Here is a 20,941-nt window from a genome sequence, read left to right as displayed (position 1 = left end):
CAAGTTATAATCAACATACAAGTTTGTGGACAGGGACGGAAATGCAACGGCAAGGCCGACATGACTGTAACAATAACTCTACTTTTTTTTCAACAAAAAAGACAAGCTAAAAATAAAACTTTTGAAACAAAGTTTGTTTACAACATGGCTGAGAAAACCAACCACAGATTACCTTCAAAATCATAAATTTTATAATTATTTCATATAACAAACTCAGACAATAATTTATAATTTTTGCATGGTTTGCCAACAAGTTCATGGAGAATGCGAGCAGGAATTAAACTTCAGTTGTATCATAGTTTGGGGACCTTTCTGTTGAAAATGTGTCAGAGTTAAATTGTATACATATACATGCACAGTGGGTTTACTAGAGTGCAGATATTAGTTACCAGCACTCCAGAGTATACCCATTGAGATTGGCTTTTTTTTCTAGGGTTTACTTATTTTGACGACAGGGAAAGAGATAACAATAGAAAAGGGGGTGCCGGGGGTCAACGGGGCTACACCCCCTTGGCACAAATCAGATAACCTTGTGTTTCGATGCTCTTTCTATTACTTTATTCTACTTTGTTAGGTAGTTTCTCATTTTGCAAGTTCATTAAATTACTTGCAAAAAGCTGCTAGCAGAAACAAATGTGAAATTCTTATCAAGAAAGGTGGCCCTAAATACACTGTCTGTGATCAATTCACAAACTTTGTTGTTCATTAAAAGAGGCCTATGACACAAGTTTATATGTATATTATATCTGTGACTTACATGACTTAATTTAATCACATATAAAATAAGTAATAATTGTAAGCTAGTTATCAACACTATCTTAATTAATTACCATTTAGTGCTGTGAAACCTGTTATATCAATAAAACAGAACAGTGTACCAGTGCCTATCGAGTTACCAACAGTAACATACTAACATATCCATACATATATGTTCATACATGTATAACTGATATAACATGAGGTTTGTGAAGAGTTAATTAAAGTGTATTGATTGGAAGCAGTTAATGGTTGTTCATTCACGCACACATCACTATAACAAGCAGTATTGTAGGCTGGTACATTCACAATAACAGTTTTCTACATTTGGCCTTTCATGATGGAAATGAACCCAATTTACCTTAATTGGAAAACTTGAACCTTAATATCATAACATAACAAAGAAATAAGCAGTAAATGTGATAAATTAAATGATTACAGTTAATAATTATTTGTCTGACTTTTATTTCCTCTACAACTTATACAAATTTTAAATAGCCCAAGACTGAACCTAGGCTAGTTCACAGCCAATTAAACAAATTGTTCAAGCAGGCTTCAATAGTACACAGTCCAATTTACAAGCAAGCTTCAATAGTACACAGCCCAATTTACAAACAGGCTTCAATAGTACATAGCCCAATTTCCAACAGGCTTCAATAGTAAACAGTCCAATTTACAAGCAAGCTACAATAGAACAAGGTCCATTTTACAAGCAGGCTTCATTAGAACACAATCCAATTTACAAGCAGCTTCAATAGTACACAGTCCAATTTACAAGCAGGCTTCATTAGAGATGTACGGTCTGAAGCGGACTGCAGTTGTGGACATCGGATTAAGGACATCGTTTAGGGACTATCTCAAAATACTTATTGATTTAAAGTAATACCGTAAAACGAAGTTTTCATAAATCTTTATTTTTCGTACTTTAATTTGAACTTTACATAATAAGTCCAATTTGCTTCCTTCTGCATACAAGTGCAGCACATATCTTAACAGTTCTAGCTAGCAATCGCCTCGGGTGGCGCCATACGGTACTAACACTTGAGTAACATTTAATCTCTCCGATAGCGTGTTCCACCAAAACTCTATAACGCTTTACGTAACGATTAAAACGTAATGACTGCCGTCGTTCTACACCATGTTTTCTTCTAATCTGTGCAGCGGAATATGGAGTAAGAACGGGATACCCGTTTGGGTAAATTTTGTCACCTAACAAAAAGCAATTATCAGGAAATTGTAATTCTCTACCAATTTGTTGCATTAGGCCAAATTGCTGTGCATCATTTTGATGTCCCAAAAACCCAGATTCAACGTAAACTATTTTACCCGTATTATCAACTATGACCTGTGAATGTAAACAGTGATAATGCCTATGACCAGAATAATATTGTTGTTGGTTTGCTGTTGGTCTATAAATTTCGTGGCTAGTACCATCTATTGCCCCAACTTGCCCAGTTTCCACGCAAATTATTCCATTCATGCAAATTTGGCCAGTGAATATAATCAGATAATGATGCATCAAAAAATGGTAGTGCACGTTTTATCTCCTCTTGTACATTCGTCACACTAATGTTAAACCAAACAGCTAGTACTCTGTAAGAATGGTAAGTTCGTAACCAAATCAAAACAAGTAAAACCCGATTTCTTTTAGACAAAATGTTATCATGTTTACTTGGAAGAGGTATGATATTTACAAGTTCTAGGAAAGTCTCAGGACTTTCTCCAGTGGTTTCAAAGAACTCGTATCGCCGATCTGAGATCAAGCCAAACACATTTCTACCAGTACATGGACCGTCGGAGTTGGGTAAAAGCCTGTTTCTTACATCTAGTAGAGGATCTGGAGGTAGGCGACAGACAAGAAGTAGCGATCTCATAACACATTTCTGGTATTCTGTAAAATCGGGCGGAAGGTGGGCAAACAAAATAACTGCTCGTAACATACGTCTTCGTCGTTGGCGGTCCATCTTATTCTGAAAAAAATAGTAAAAAGATTGAATACACACACTGAAGTACCCGCAAAACTAACAGCCTATACAGTACTATGTAATATTGTTGGTAGTAAATTGTGCACGATTTTCACGAAATATAAGTAGTAGCATAAACCATCATTGAGTGTAGTTTAAAATCATCATATTGGTTTACAAAAAGTTGAATTTGAATTGTTAAAATGGAAAACGATGAAGGTAAGAAGTATTACTAATTTGTCATTCGTTTTATATAATATTATATTATATATAATAAATTACCTTATATCAATAAAAGTTTTATATATTCCTATCCATATAATACTAATGTTATCTGTTATAACTACATATCGCACGTGTATTCATTGTCATTAGGCCAAGTAAACATTGAAATCTTATATTGGGTTCCTCTGCTAAAGCAATTATAAATAATAAACATTATTTTTTATATTTTCAGAAACCATATTGCAAAGACGTAAAAGAACGGTGAAATTCTCAGAACAGGAAATTCTGTTAATTTTGCGGGCCTACCTCACTCACCCGAGCAAATGGTCAGAGATAATTAATGATGTGAAGGCGAACATAGATCAGCTTGAACAAGCAACCAGAAATCTGTATAGTTCAGCCACAAACAAACAATTGAGGGACCGCATGTGGACGAAATTGAGTTCACTCATGTCTAAGAGGCAGGAAAATATAGAAAGTGAACCAATAAGGTAATTGTTTTGTAATATCGAATTCTGCCAATGTTTATAAAACCTTATAGTCTAATACTTACCAGATTTACTTGTCCTTTATTACTGTATTTTGCATCATCATTTAGAGAGTGTAGAATATGTACACAAAAGTCGCGATGTTTCTAGTAAAATAGCTTGTGTCGTGCTTGTTTATTCTCTATACCGTCTAATATATTAAACTACGTAACAAACGTTGCGCATTTTAGTAGCCCTTGTTATGTTCAAAGGCTAGACTGTTCCTGCTGTAAATTAGCTCTATTTTTATATTTGTTGTTGCTTTCTTTCAGAGAAAAATTGAATGACATCAGAAACATGGAGCGGCAATTGGTTCACGTGCAACCAGAGCCCCAACCTCCACAGCAAGACAATGCAGCTGCTCCTGCTGTATCACCTGCATTTCCCAATCCAGAGCAACGTCCTGCACAGGACCCGCGAAATGAGATCGCTGCCGCAATTTCAAATGAGAGTGACCAGGATAAGGAACCTAAACCGTAGGCCACGGAAGAGGTATCTGGCAGATCTGGGCAGGGAAAATCATACCCAGTACAACAAATTTATAAAGAAAACAATGCCAAAGATTTTGAGAGAGCTAGGCATAAGTTCTGACACTGGGAGCGATTGAATTAAACCTGTAAACCAGTGCATAATTAAAATATGATGACAAAATGTTTGTTCCTTTTTTGTTAAAAAAAACAATGCAACAAATTTGCTTGGCCTTAGAAAATCGTAAACAAAAATATCTTGAGAAAACCCCCAATATATGTAGTGTGTCCGTTGTCCACATCCATGTCCGACTATAGCGCGTACATCTCTAATAGTACACAGCCCAATTTACAAGCAGCTTCAATAGTACAAACTACATCCAATTTTACAAGCAGGCTTCAATAATACACAGCCCATTTTACAAGCAGGCTTAAATAGTACACAGCTCAATTTACAAGCAGGCTTCAATAGTGCACATCCCATTATACAAGCAAGCTGATTTTACAAGCAGGCTTAAATGATACACAGCCCATTTTACAAGCAGGCTTCAATAGTACACAGCACATTTTATAAGCAGGTTTCGATAGTACACAGCACATTTTGCAGTCTGTCTTCAATAGTACACAGCACTTAATACAAGCAGGCTTCAATAGTGCACTGCCCATTTTACAAGCAAGCTCATTTTACAAGCATTCTTCAATGATACACAGCCCATTTTACAAGCAGGCTTCAATAGTTCACAGTTCACTTACCAAGCAGCCTTCAATAGTACACAGCTCATTTTACAAGCAGGTTTCAATAGTACACAGTCCATTTTACAAGAAAGCTTCAATAGTACACAGCCCATTTTACAAGGAAGCTGATTTTACAAGCAGGCAAAATTCAATGATACACAGCCAATTTTACAAGCAGATTCAATATCGAACAGTTCATTTTACAAGCAGGCTTCAATTTTACACTTTATTTTACAAGCATGTTTCAATAGTACACAGTACATTTTACAAGCAGGCTTCCATAGTACAAATCCCTTTTTACAAGTAGGCTTCAATAGTGTAAAGCCCATTTTACAAGCAAGCTTCAATAGTACACAGAAAATTTTACAAGCAAGTATTTATAGTACAATTAGCCCGTTTTACAAGCAGGTCAAATAGTGAACAGCTCATTTTAAAAGCAGGCTTCAAAAAGAGACAGTCCATTTTCCAAGAAGGCTTAAATAGTACACAGCCTAGTTTGTAAGCAGGCTTCAATCTTAATATTTTCAAGTTGATATCTTGCAGCATTAATTCCCTCTCATAGTATAGAGATAATTTCTTACTGCTAAATCAGTTAAACATACATGAAGTATTTTACTTTTATGTTGGATTATTAACAATTTCCATTGAAACCGTTTATAGCTTTTGTTTGCAAAACATTTCAAGATAAATATGTTGAACAAAGATGAAAATTTCAAGTATTAAATTTAATTAGTTAAATATTATCTCTTGAAATCAAACATTCTAAGGTAAACCTATTAACAACAGGGAAACAAGCTCTACTCTACATATCTTGTTTATAAATAATTTTTCTTCCTAGTACTAGACTACCTTCCTCTGTGCTAAACTACCAAGGCCTCTCCCGGGATCTAACCCACACCAGAGAGGTAACTGGATTAGAAGTCATCGACTCTAACCACTCCACCACGGAGGCGGTACTCCCATTATATGGCAATATATGCGCAAAAAGGCCCAAGTCAAGTGAAGTTTTTCAGCTCACATTAAATGACTATGTCACAGTACCTTACTGTACAGATCAGGGGAAGTTACTGCTTCAGATAATTTATTTCCTATGATGTCTGATCAGTACTTTTTATGAAACATATAAGTTTCTTATAGAAAACTGCAGTGGTAGCAATAAGCATGTCAGAAAAGAAAGGTAGTTAAAGTATGCATACATAAAAATCTATATACATGTAGATGTGAAAATTGTTTCTAACTTTCTGATAGGTATATCCACTTATATCAATCAATTTATATTTGACCTGTGATTCTGAAGATGTGAATTCTTTGATAGTAATAAAACATTTAACCAGTTGGTTGAACAACTGTTAAGAGATTGCCATTATAACTTTGTAAATAATTTTTCTGATAACACAACCCCTGTTTATTTCCAGGAGATATAAAAGGCCCTCATCTCATGCGCTCTTTAGAAACCCTAATATGATAAGAGGATAAAGTAACTCCCTTTTGACAGATTGCACACCCTATTTCTTGAAACTAAATCATGTATAGCTGTTTTCATCACTCTGCCAGTTTAGGTCAGGGCAATCAAGCTTTGGGTCAGGGCAAGTAATTTTCAGAAGTACTTACCCGACAAAACAACCAAATAAAAAAATTGTCAAATAGACAAATTCCAATGAATACATGGCGTATTACATAAAAAATCCCCATTTTAGTAAAGGCGATGCTTTTTTTTCCAAATTTGTTTTCAGTACCGGCATATGTATTTTTCTTTCATCCTAATAATACAGTTGTTAGAAAGACCACATTTATAAACATACAGAATTGTTGGAACAAATATGTTCAAAGTCATACATGTTATTTACAACAAACTAATATTACTGTAAGGCCCTTTAGGCTAGCTCATCATCGAGCTGGCTATTAAATAGAAAAGTGGAAAATGCCTATATGATCTTTGCTTAATTATATATGACATAAATCTTTTTAATATTTTTTTTGTGAGAGAAGGGGATGGGGGCATAGGGCAGGGGGTGGGGGCCTGTTAAATCACATTTGCCATGTTATGATGAAATGACAAATTTTCATAATTTATGAATTACAGATTAATAAGGAACATGCATCAACATTAAAACGATTTTTGAGTTCTTGACTTGATTATTGCATCTTAACAGAAATACATGTACCCGTCAATGATAAATGTTATCTTTTTGTGTCACTATCTAGTTTGCAGCCATTTTATGCAAGTTAAACTTAAATCTGCACCATGTCAAGAAACTGTAATCACCTTAACCAAGTCAATGAGAACCAATTAAACCAGTTTGCACTGCTCATCTACCCAATAAGATCTATTTACCTACAAAGTTTCATGTTGATATCTCTTATAGTTTCAGAGTTATATCCCAGAGAATATTCAAAGTGTAAAAATGAACAAAGAACAATAACTCCAAAATTAGGCAAGACAGAGTTATGGTTGATTCTTTTGCACTGCACCTCACCCCAATGAGATCTATCTATCTACAAAGTTTCATATTGATACCTCTTGATGTTTCAGAGTTACACTAATCCCTGACAAGAAAAGTGGACGGACAGACAGACAAAGCAGCGACTATATGCTTTCCCTTCGGGTAACATCACAAAAGTTTAAATGACATACATTCTGCAGACAAACATGAAAGCCATTGAGATCATCTAAAAATAAAAGGTAAGTCATATGGGATAAAAAAAACTCTCTAAATACACAAGCATCACTGTACTGCAGGTCACAACTGGAGCACTAGTGAGAAGATCTGGTTCGGTCAGTATTCCAGGTCAGGCATCCCTAAACACCAAACAAACTTCATTGGTACACTCTAAAAGTAAACATCTAGACACCAGGTTGCTAGGGTTAGGTATTATGAGAAAACAGGTATCTAATATCTGTTGCAATAACATATATACATTCTCACTCAAACAGTCAAAATCATATATAATACATGTACCTTGCTAATGCTAATTTGTCTGATACTACAAAATTTATCAGGCAAGGCTAAGAAAAAAGAAGAGCTGTCACAGGAGACAGCGAAGCTCGACTAATAAAATACTGGATGCAGTAAGGAAGACAAAACTATGAAAGAAAAATAAATAATGTATAATTATGTAATAAGTTATAGTTAAAAAATAGCATTTGTTAACATAAGTTCCAAGTTCAAGGGGGAATAATTCTGGAAATAGTCACACTAGAGTTATGAATCTTGTCACACAACATGTGTGTTATGATAAGAAATATATATTTGAAGTTTAGAGTAGATACCTTAAAAAGTAAAGAAGTTATAATATTTCTTAAAGAAAATCCTAAGCTCAAAGAAAAGAAAATCTTAACTTCAAAGACAGATAAATCTGAAAACATTACTTCAAGAGTTATGAACCTTGTCACATAAGATGTAATTGATGATAAGGAATAAGTATTTGAAGTTTGAGGTAGATACCTTTAAAACTAAAGAATTATAGTATAAAATAACATTTTTTTTAAAAATCCAAGTTTATTGGGAGATAATTCTTGCAATATTGGTATTAGAGTTATGAACCTTGTCACATAACATGTGGTTAATGATAAGGAACATATATTTGAAGTATGAAGTTGATCTCTTAAGAAATAAAGAAGTAACAGTAAAAAATAGTATTTTTTAAGAAAAATTCTAAGTTCAAGGGGAGATAAATCTGAAAATATTGGTGCTAGAGTTACATGTATGAACCTTGTCACATAAGATGTGGTTAATGATAAGTAACATACATTTGAAGTATGAAGTTGATCCCTTAGGACATAAAAAAGTAAAAATAGTATTTTTTTAGGAAAATTCTAAGTTCAAGGGGAGATAAATCTGAAAATATTTGTGCTAGAGTTATGAACCTTGTCACATAAGATGTAGTTGATGATAAGGAACATATATTTAAAGTTGATACCTTGAGAAATGAAAAAGTTATAGTGAAAAATAGTTTACTGTACCAAAACTTTTATCTGAAATCTGGACGCGGAAGCCGACGCCGGGGCGAGTAGGACAGCTCTCCATATACTTTGAATAGTCAAGCTAAAAATCAGAATACCTCGGCTTTTATCTTGTAAGTTGAAAAGTTGTGATTGGCTTTTATTGGAATACATCGCCGTGTATCATTGCGTTACAGCGCCAAACAAGAAATGATACTGAAAATTTTGATGATAGGTATAGAATTCTTTATATATTTTTTTCTTCCTTTTTCTTTTTAAATATACATGTGTAGTCTATAGCCGGGTAAGCTGAAGCCCAGAGCCGCTTTGCAGCCCAGGGCTTTTACTTCCCTGTACCATGGTTCCAATCCAAGATGAAGTGCACTGGGAACCAGCCTAAACGGACGCAGTGCATAAAAAATTAAATGCCCCCTTTAAAACGGAAAATGTAAAGTAAGAAATCAACAATTTTATTTTCATTGACTAACCTGTTCATAGGTTTTGCCTATTTTCATATTATTTTCAAACTAGTAAAAGGTATAGAAAATACCATGCTAGTGTCTGAAAACTTTCGCAAAATTTTGGGCAATGGTCTATTATGGTCTATCGCAACTTTTTGGCTTACGAAAAAAGGATAAAAGCCAAGGAATTCTGATTAAAAACAGACGCATAGACTGTTCTCCTGCATACTTCTATGTGAATCATATAGGACAGGGAACCAGAATAAACGAAAGCAGTGCATAAAATACGGACACTTTTAAAACGGAAAATGCAAAATAAAAATGAATGATTTTGCAAAGTGTGCAGTTCTAAGTGTATTGAAAACATAAAATGTGTAGCCACCAGTGGTTTTAAATTATAATAATACTATAATTTCTGTCAAAGAGCTCACTTTATTATTTTCAAACTAGTTACAGTAGACATAAAAATAATCCATTCTCCCTTAATTAATTAATTAAAACATAAGATCTTTTTCCATGTCTCTTGCTACATGATGAGTAGTGTTCTAGACGATGTCAAAGTAACATAAATATTTCCTCTTGTATGAACCACTATGAAAAATCTTCTCAGAGAAGTGGCGCGATATTCTAAACGCGTCGTTATATCAACAACTTGGACCAATAAAAACGAAGAATTAAAAGACCAATAAAAAAAAGGTTTACAAAAAGGAACGTAAAATACCGAAAGAAAGCTATAAAGCTATCGTCTTCAGGGTTCCCTCTGGGTCAAAATTAGTTTGCGCCACCAAATTCGCCAATCAGAAAAAGTTGGAGCCAATGGCTCCAAAGTTGGAGCCAATAATTCTGCAAGGGAGACATGCCTATCTTTCCTAAGATATGCTAGCAGTTATATATTATTATGATTACAAACACATAGTTATAATATTTCATTTTATTACAGCTGCACATGTTTATTATCTAAAATATAGACATACTATTATGTGGTTTTCAAATTCCATTTAAATAAATACACATGACGGCATAAATGTAATCAAAAACATCATGTTAAGTTAGTCATGGGAGGTCATGTTCTCCATGTTCTTTTGCCAGTATAGCAGTTCTTCTCACAGGCTGGACTGAGCCAAGATCTTTCCCAGCCTCTACCCGACAATCTGGTGATCTACAGATACAAAATAAAAAAAACAACATTACTATAAATTGACTTCATCTAAAAATCAAGGAGAACAAAAAATGAAATAGATTCTAAGTATTTTTAACAATGAAAAATATTGTTTATTTTAATAGGGTTTAATGCATGTGAATAGACACTTCAGCACTTTACATTCAGATATGAAAATATTAACATTGCAGTACAGTGACTTTAGATCAATCATTGGTGAAATTATTCTTTTAATTGTCATCCGATTTAATATTCAAACTGTAATTATTTTTAATCAGTTGACGAGTCAACTTACCGAAAGTTCAATGTTTGTCAACATCACGGACAATCTTTCACTTCTCTGTTCGCTACTAACACCTGTTGACCACACATGTCAGAGAATGCAAGACGTAAATTGTTCCATTTAACACATTGACACTTTCATCTTCACATGTTCCCGAAGTGTTACACAATTGATGACATAATTGATTATACGGTACCCGATTATACAGTTTGATAAACAAACTAATAGCGCGTGACCTTTCACATTTGGGCCGCTTATGTAATTGACGCGGCCGCTTATGACATTTAGTGTACTAGTTGTCGGATGCTTTAATCTTACGTTGGCATGCTTTAATCTTACGTTGGCGCCAGTTAAATTAGCCAATTAAAGATTTTATGCGCCAGAATTAATATATTGTCGCATTTGGCGCCATTGGCGAGCGACAGCGGGAACCCTGGTCTTTAATTAAATATTTTAAAAATATTGAAATAGTCCACTTCTGTTACAATATGTATTGAATAATTCATGAGCCTATTATGAGGTGTCTGATAAAGCTCAATTTATCAGACATGCATTAAATCAACAGAAATCAAAGTAATGAGATGATATAACTGTCATTCATTAGTACATTCATAAATTTGACAGAATCATTCATTTAAAGAATAAAATATTTGAAAATTGATGGAGACATCCCAATGAATCATCAACAGAAATTTCTTACCTTCCGTAGAATTTAATGTAAACCTTCCACGAGCAACAAATAGAAATTACAGAATATCTATTTTTAGATAATTAGGGGCTGCAAAAGGTATCAAATTACCTTTCTTTAGACAAAAACACTTTTTTACTTTGTCTGCTTCCAATGAGCATGCGCACTAAATCAACGGTGACTGTGAAAAAGCAATGACTGTGAAGATTACTCTCTCGGAAGTTTCGCGGAAATAATGTAATAACCGAAAAGATTGTCCCTCTCTTTTACCAATCAAACTCATTTATTTAAAATTTGTCGAATGATGTTCTCTACTGTGAGATAAGGTGTTTTTTACCATTCAAATAAATCTTACATAAAATAGAGACTTGATGAAAAAATGTGCATGCTAAGATGACTTGAAGAAGTTGGCATTGTGGGAGAAACGCTGGGGCATGAGTTTTCACCCAGAGAAATGCAGTATAATCAGGGTCCACAGGAAGAGGAACCCCATCATATACCCGTACTCCTTGAAGGGCCACACACTCGAGATAGACTCGATAACCAAGTACCTCGGAGTCCATATGTCTGGAAACCTCTCCTGGAATCAACATGTTGACAAGATCGTAAAGAAGGTCAACAGCACACTCGGCTTCCTTCGACGCAACCTGCGCATTAGCAATGAACAGGTCAAGAGCACAGCCTACATGTCACTCGTGCGACCAGGCCTTGAATATTGCTCCACCATCTGGAACCCTTATACCAAGGACCTTACACGCAAGCTCGAGATGGTCCAGAGGAGAGCTGCAAGATATGTGACGAACCGTTACCACAACACAAGCAGCGTATCCTCAATGATCCAACACTTGGAGTGGGAGACATTAGAGTCACGACGGACCAAAGCCCAGCTGACCATGATGTTCAAGATCACCAATGACCTTGTAGACATACCAGTCAGTGATTATCTCACCCCTGCCCCGAGCCGCACTAGAAGTGACCACTCCAAGAAGTTCCATCTACCATCAACATCTACATCGTACTACAAGAACTCCTTCTTCCCTCGTACAGCCACGATATGGAACAGCTTACCTGCCTCCGTTGCAGAGGCCCCTGACTTGGTATCCTTCAAGCAGGGGCTATCAGCCCTCACATTCTAATTCGCCTTAGGGGCCCAGCTACAAGTACCCACTAGTGATATCCAAGGCTGTGCCGGCAGCGGCCACCGTAACCGGAGAGGTTTGGGTTGAAGAGGCGAAATATAGCTGGCCATACTTTTTGTCTATATCTCTATCTTTGTACTATATCCAACCTCTTCTTACTTTCTCGTATATTTCTTTTTCTTGACCTAGCACCACCCGTCGCGTCATAATCAAGTGTGATTGCGCCGACGTACAATGTAGATGTAGATGAAGAATAATTTAACCCATGCATTTCTGCATGGTACAGGATATGGCTAAACATCAATATTATACTGTACTTGCTCCTAATAGTTCATGGTACTTAACGCTTTGAAGCAAGAAAGAAAACAACACACAAAACTTATGGTACAGAAATTGTCATGAGCTGTAACATATGGGTATTTTCTGCTGTATTACACAAGGAAACAACAATATCTTTAGTCAAAATCAGTTTAAATGAGCCAGACGTAGGTCATATGTCGGCCATTTCGAAAACAGTATGTCATCATTTAAATCGCGGTAATGGTGTTTTATTTCAGTTTTTTCATGTTTCAGTTCAAATTTCTACATGTTATTTTGCATAATTTAAATATTAAAAGTATCTTTACAGTGTAACTCAAAATTTATTTTTTCAACAAACGAGAACATTTTGTAATGATGATTGTTTCAGACGTATGTACACATTTAACGGACTATTGCTGCTTTTAGCAGAAGTTTGTAAAATATTGTTCTGTTTTACGTAAAATCTATAGATTTAAACTATTTTGTACAAAAACTTTGTTGTTTAGATGTTTTAATAAAATATGTCAATTCTTACCAATTTTTATACTGGTCACATAGAAATATGCCATTACCAGGCGCGGAATTAGTGATGTTGGGTATACTCCATATAACCTTATTTTATCCACAGACACTTGGAGTGTGGAGCTTAAAACGCCTTTAAAATCCAAATAAAATGTATATATTTGTCAATCCCAGCAAATGTACTGATCATATATATCAAAAAACTTAATATATTATAAGCCGTTTTGAAAAAAATCATATTTCAACATCTATAATAATACACAAGATAAAAATGTTCGCCGGAAAAAATCCGCACACATACCGTCAACATCACCATGTATTTCATTCCATTTCTAATATTTTCACATAATCCTTTGGTCCATCGACACAGAAGATATAATTCTTCACGATGATGGTCAATTTTAAACTTCAACGGTAATATAAACAACGCAACAGCCGAAATAAACATCAAGACTATCGCCGTTTTACTCCATTTACAAAATCTTTCTATAAATTCAAACGTGGCCCCAGCTTTGCCGTGTACAAATACGCCCCGCTTTGAAGTATGGGAACCAACATATTACCGAATGGCTCCGCCCATAGCCGACTGGTTCCCATCTTCAAAGCGCAGCGCATTTTGCGCTGATTTTAAAGGCGTTTTAAGCTCCACACTCCAAGTGTCTGTGATTTCATCAAAGGAAAAATGTTCACATTAGCAAAACACAGTACACATGTTTATAAATTCAGCACATTTTTCAACACGTATGTGTTTATTTATATAAAGCATTACACATGTGTAAATGAATAAGGTTTATACTTATACTCATATAAGTTATGTAGTTATTAAACAACAACCACATTAAACAAAAAGAAAACAAGATAATTGGTTCACAGTGTAAAAAAATGAAGAAAAGAGCAAAGACTCCAAAATTAGGAAAGGCAGAGTTACAGTTCTTATGCATTGCACCTCTACTTAATGAGATCTATCTACCAACAAAGTTTTTTGTTGATGCCTCTTGTGTTTTCAGAGTTAAGTCACGGGCAAACTTAAGTTCAAAGTGTAAAAATGAACAAAGGGCAAAAACTACAAAATTTGGCAAGGCAGAGTTACGTTTCTTTTACACTGCACTTTTACTCACAGAGATATGTCTGTATACTTGTCGATGCCTTCTGTGGTTTCAGAGTTATGTCCCGGACAAAGTTTCTTATTGATATCTCATGTAGTTTCAAAGTTATGTCCCAGACAAGGTTAAGTGTTTTAAAATGAACAAAGGACAATAACTACAAAATTAGACAAGGCAAAGTTACGGTTCTTTTGCATTGCATTTTTACTCTCAATGTGATCTATCTACCTTATAAGTCATCTAATTGATACCTCTTGTGGTTACTGAGTTTTGTCTCAAAGTTCAAAGTGTAAAGTGAAACAAAGGGCAATAACTCCAAAATAAGACTAGGCAGAGTTACGTTTTTGCACATTTACCCAATAAGATCGATCTACTAGTACTTGTGATATCTCATGTAGTTTTAGAATTATGTACCCGACAAAGTTCAAAGTATAAAAATTTAAAAAAGCAATAACTCCGAAATTAGGCAAGGCAGAGTGACGGTTTTTCTGCAATGCACTTCTACTCAGTGAGATCTATTTACCTACTAAATTTCTTGTTGATGCCTCCTGTGGTTTCAGAGTAATGTCCCGGACAAAGTTCAAAGTGTAATAAGTCCAAAATGTGGTAAGGCAGAGTTAGATTTATTTTTTGCACTGTATTTTTACTCAATAAGATCTATCTACCTACAAAGTTCATATTGATACCTCTTAAAGTTATGTCCTGGACAAGAAAAGCGGACGGACGGACAAAGCGGTGACTATAAGTTCTACCTTCGGCGAGCATAAAACAAACTCAGCTCTGTGGCGGATGGCAGTGGTCTCTGTATTGATATGGGCAAGATACTGCTGCCAATTTCAGACATTGAAAATGAAATGTTTTCGAGTAGTTGCTTCGCGTTGTGACTGTACTTGCTTACGAGCATTTTTAATGTTAATATCAATCTATCAAGAAATTGTACTAAAATCTAGAAAAGGGGTTATACCTCCCAGAAAGATTGAAACAACAAAATTATAAAAAAAAATTCAGGCTGGGTTTGATTAGGTCTGCTCATGAGGGCTAATGGGAAAATGCATCACACCTTACGCCTCCTAGTACTGGCTTTAGCGGTATTCAATCTTCTCAATGGACAATAAAACACTGAAATGAAGTACAAAAAATCTAAACAAAGGTTGATCCCTGGAAATAAGTCTAAATAAAAAATTAACAAAAATGCATTTCTGCAAATTTTAAACTACTTAGTTTCGGACAGCTTCCTTACGATAACTTTACTTATCCAAATTAAAAAGAAAAGCTCTGATATGATAAATTTTCCATTTCAATTGATTTAATTTATTGTTGAATTAAACAGTAAGGTATGCATGTATATTGCTTTGAAAGGATGCTTGTTGAAAAGAAAAACACAAAATCACGCTTTTCGATAATCTTAACTTTCGAAAAATTAAAAGCGCATATACTTGTTTTCTTAAATATTTCTTGCCATAAACATCACTCCAGGGTGCTTTGATTTTAGTTTTGTCGACTTCACACTATGGTATCGTTTGCTTATCTCCTAGTTTCTTTTGTGTTCTCATTTAATCTCATTGGAAATATGTGATTTAAGCTTTCAATTAACATTTTGAAAATTGTTTTGTTTTCCAGATATAATTGTTACTACATGTAGTAGCATTCTTTCAAGGTAAGAAAATAAACTAAAGTTTTGGTAATTAACACTGCCTTTGAACTTAAAACAAATCTGAAGAATTGCAGTGTGAGATTACCAAATGTCATGAGTCTAAAGAAATTAGAAATAGCTCATCAATCATTAGAATATTGCAGAAACAAAACATTTACAAATTATCCAAACTGCAATTACTGCATGTAATTTGTGACTTCCAGGAAACATAGTATTATTCTTGCAGTAGGCTGTTTACATGTTAAGGTCACATTAGTTTAAAGGCCCATTTTACCACCAAAATGCTTTTATTTTAATTTCTCAAAAGCTTTTTGTTTTATTTTTAGTGTCATGTTGTAGTTTTGAATATATTACTCATTGGTGAATTACTTGGATCACTTTTTGTTTCTGTGGCCTTTTGATAATTAATGGAGTTAAAGTATGGGAGTCAAAATACTACGTTGTTTACAATTTGATACTTTTATGATAAATAACTTAACATTCAGCGCTATTTTCTTCGGGTAATAAGCATTTAACATGCTCTAAAACCATTATTTAAATATTACAAAATTTGTGTGCCCATTCTAAAAAAGGAAAAATTCATTCGTTTCTTAGGCATAATTAATGTGCCTTTAATAGATGCAATTACTATTGTAAGAAAAGAATTGTACGAATATTCTGTATGTGTCTTTTTATGTTTTTGGATGTATGCTTAGTGTCTTGAAATAAGTTACGTCAGTTGTCTTTTATCCTAATTGGTTTTGGCAACATTTTAAGATTGTCACATACCATAAAGATAATTTATAACTATTTCCTGTAGTTAATACATGTAAAACAATATCAAAATATTACTAAAGAAAAGAATTTTTTTAAGATTATCAAGGTTCTAAGAACTTGTATTCATTTAAGATTAAACTGGTATTACGCATTACATACGACTTTCTTTCTTTATTTCGGTAACAAATGTTTCGTATAGTGATTATCATTGTTTCATTTAACATATTGTTTCCGTGTCGATTGATCAGAAATAGATTTGATGAAAAAGAAATTGAACTTCTACTTATTGCAGTCGTAAACATTTGATTACAGTTCTCTAAGAAGGAAAATACGTTTACAGCCTTCTAAATCGACAGGGAAAATGAAAATGGCAATACAATATTCACTTGGACATAAAGTGTGTCCGAAATAAATCTACCAAATACAAGACTAATAACAAATCAGTAGAATCACAATAACTGAAAAATGATCTTATATTGGTATTCCTTTCTTATTTTTCTAATCTGTGAGATTTGTTTTCAAAAAAAAATCAACTGCGGATGTTCTAAACACAAAATTATGCCACTTTATGTTAAATGTTGAATACTGCTAAAACCAGTGCTAGTGGGCGCGAACGGTAGCTTGCAGTTATCAGTACCGTCCATGAATAGGGTCAATCAAACCGAGCCTGCTATATTGTCAATTTTGCCGTTTTTAATGTTTATATGGATACCCCTTCCCCTGTTATACATGTATATACATGTATATAAAACTGCTAGTACATGCCTCTCATAAGAATTAGAAAGAAAAAATCTTAAATATACATGTATAATAAAATAGATTGTCTCATACCTGAAACATAGTCTCTTCATGAATAGTAAGTGATTTGTGTTTACAGTAATTACCTAATTACAATGTACAATCCTATATTTATAACTGTCTTAAAAGTGTATACTAAATAATGAAATATGAACGTACTTGTAAATTGGTGATATATAATGAAGAAAATGTTTTTTGTAAGTGTGTCTTATGAAATATTATCGAAGCACGTTCGGAAATAAGTTTCGCATATCTATACTTTCCCAGTTTGCATCTGATGAACACTGATACATTAAATGCCAACATATATTCACCGAAACCTTCATATAATAACTGTTTTATTATTTGACTACAAATTGAAATTTTTCATTTCCATTTTCAGGCAAACATCGCCTCAATAAGCGAACGGAGAGAGGTACGTCGTTTTCCTATTATCGGCATTCGATTCCAATTTAAAGTGTGAAAAACTTCATAAGAAATTTTTTTATTTTGTATTTTGGACAGAAAGAAAGCTGTCTAAAGCTGTACGTTGATTCGGTCGGCTACAAGAGGTCAATATCATTTTCTATTGACCGCCAATCATAACACGGAGAAATTGGTAGTCATTTAATTAAACACAATATTGACATGAAATCCTGAAACTTTACAAAACTATTAATTTACTAGTGGTAAAGAAATGACGAAATTATCTGGTGAGAGAAATAAAGATTTTTTACAAAAAAAAAAAAAAATCAAAAAAAAAAATTTGGGGGGGGGGGGGATTTCCCTTAACTAACGTTACATTGGTATCAACTATTGTATTATAATCTTCTAAATCTCAAATTTTTCTAATATGAAAAAATATGCATTACAATATAAAGTTACGACGATTTAAAGTTAATGCCTTGTCTTTGAGACAATTTTGCAATATTTTAATTTCCCTATCCACACATTTTTGTTTTATGAAAGATGAAAACAAAATAATTTTTGCAAAACGAGACACACTTTGCAAGATAAACTGTATATAGAGGGTCAAATGGGCCATCGAAGGACCTGCTTAATCAAATAATCATATTCTTATGAGTTCTAATTTCTAAAGATAGAACTTCAGCTCACGGTGTAAAATTTATAAAAAAGGAAGACATTAAGGGAATAAGAAAATGTAGTTTTGCATGATGAGGGAAATTTACGTTTTACTTTTATCATATCTCAGTTTTTTTACTCAGTCTATTATAATGTCCCGATTTAAAAGTGCCCATGCGGCAAACAATAAATCATGGGAAATGTTAAGATTTTACACCGTGCAGACACAATGTTAAAATATATTCAGTTTACATGCAGAACGATACGATATATATGGAGTTAGCGTGCATTTGTTGAAAAGATCGTCTTATTGCGTGATAGGCATGCCAGCAGTTCATTTTGAAATTCCATATAATCAAACACATGTCAATGCAACATAGATCTAAACAAAATTATCCTAAATGTAAATAAGTAAACATATTTCTATAAAAACAGTTACTGGTTTATTATAGCTTCCATTAGTGTTGATATTTGGCATGCTCGTGTTGTATTAAATCATAGGAAGACGAACGCTGACTGAAAAAGCTAACATTTAAAAATATTCATTGATATATATTGTTTCATTTTTAAAAATAATACCTCTATTTTTGTACCGATGTTGAGGTCACCATTGACATTAATATTTTATAAAAACAAGTTTATTGGTTTCCCTAATAAATATACACAGTAAAACTTCTAAATATTTGCCCAAAGGCTTAAACTTGGGTATTTGTGATGAAACATTCATTAAATTGTCTAGCTGACCTCTAACAAGATTTTTTTCCTCAAATTATTGTTCTGATGTTAAAATTGACCACGTCCCGGGTGGTCGTGGGTTTTACCCATTGAACGCCCCCTTTCCCTGTTGATCTTGTTTTTATCATATTGACCATGACTAGTAGATGAGCCCTTCTGATTTTGAGGTCAGCAGGTCAAAGTTCATTCTGTCCACAGGTGAGCGCATTGGGGTAAATGGTCTTCTTGTTTTACTAAACAGGCATTTTTTGTTTGTTTTTTCCATGAAAATTTAATACATCTCATCTCGAATTGAGAACATATCCACATTAAAATGTCCGCACTTCTTAGACTATATAACTTTATAAATGTCAATGAACGATGAGATAATTTGGTACCTTACCCATTCATTGTGACTATGGAAGGTCCATGGGTCCATCATTCCATGCCAGAAAGAAACAAATGTCTACCGTATATTTATTATCAAAACATTACTCGCGCAGTCTTCGAGATAACCCACCAGGCCAAGGCCACAGACAAGTTAAATTACTACGGGTAATTTAAACAATCTTAGTAGGGATCTATTTGATGATGTTTCATACCAAATATCTAAATAAACTATAGTCCCTGGGGTTTCAGAGAAAAATATTTTGAAATTTTTACTATATATATTTAAGGAAAACACATAACCCTCTGGGCAGGGCCAATTTTAATCCCTGTCCAATGGTTTCAACTATCTCAGAAGAGATTCATCAGATGATGTTTCATGCCAAATATCTAAGCTCTAGCACGTAGGGATTCAGAGAAGAGAACTTTTTAAAGTTCTTGAGAGAAAGTTTTTGCTATACATGTGTATATGTAAAAGGAAAACCAACACATGAACCCCGGGGCGGGGGCCAAATTTAACCCCAGAGACAAAAGTTTAAACATTATATTACAGGGCCCCTCTTTGTAAGTATTTATTATAATTATAACAAAGTGCTCAGAAAAGAAGACTCTTAAAATTTGTGTTTTTATGCCCCCGGGCATATAGTAATTGAACCGTCCATCCTTATACATGTAGTCAGTCAAATGTTTATACCAAAATTTTGCCTAAAATTTTAAATTATGGTATATGTAGAATAACGTGTGTCAAGTTCTCATTGTCTTTATTCAAGAAAACATAAAACTTTTTAGATTAATCAAATGTTAAGAAAGATTTTGGCTTGATAGTTATTTTTCTGAAAAGGTTTAGATTCATCGCAATTATTTGTTATAATACATCACCATATTTACCGTCATTTCTAATACTCTTGTTGTAGATCTGCATTGGTTACTGCCAATCTAATGTCAAATATGAATTATAACAATAATAAGTAACGATGATTAGATTTCATTAAAAATTGTTTTCAAAACATATATTTTCATTTTTACATTTAGTATAAAATTATTCATATAAATGTAAAGAGAAAGAAGATTTTTTGTTTTGGAATTTTGCAGCATCATTTGAATAATTACAAAACAAAAACAACATATATCATTATAATGACCAAGAGTCTAGACAACTTATATAGCGTAATTGCTCTTTCTAACTCCTCATAATCAATACCCTGAGAAAAACAAATAGTTCAACATAGAATACTGGGTTTTATGGAGAATGTTAATAACAGGAAATGGAAAGTGCATGCTCCCCTAAAAACTGCTTT

General features: G+C 33.8%; 2 protein-coding genes across 4 annotated transcripts in view; one reads left to right on the top strand and one right to left on the bottom strand.

Moving 5' to 3' along the window:
* The window catches only part of LOC132732449 (tubby-related protein 4-like), a 70,365-nt gene extending 58,980 nt beyond the window's left edge, over positions 1–11,385 (bottom strand). For 2 of the 3 annotated variants that reach the window (XM_060718867.1, XM_060718869.1), the window contains exon 1: positions 11,221–11,379. The gene's annotated coding sequence lies outside the window, so the exon portion shown is untranslated. Of the gene's footprint in view, positions 1–11,220 lie in introns of all 3 variants that reach the window. The other variant, XM_060718868.1, reaches the window with a different exon arrangement.
* Positions 2,212–3,952, top strand: LOC132732447 (uncharacterized). The gene is made up of 3 exons (XM_060718865.1): positions 2,212–2,939; positions 3,178–3,436; positions 3,745–3,952. The coding sequence occupies exons 1-3, from the start codon at positions 2,924–2,926 to the stop codon at positions 3,950–3,952; spliced, it is 483 nt and encodes a 160-aa protein (XP_060574848.1). The 5' UTR covers positions 2,212–2,923.
* Positions 11,386–20,941: the final 9,556 nt, after the last annotated feature.

Source organism: Ruditapes philippinarum, unplaced genomic scaffold, assembly GCF_026571515.1.
Source record: "Ruditapes philippinarum isolate M1 unplaced genomic scaffold, ASM2657151v2 ctg1269_1_1_1_1, whole genome shotgun sequence".
Lineage (NCBI taxonomy): Eukaryota > Metazoa > Mollusca > Bivalvia > Venerida > Veneridae > Ruditapes > Ruditapes philippinarum.
The sequence above is the reverse complement of the archived record's forward strand: the minus strand, read 5'-3'. Positions and strand labels throughout refer to the sequence as shown.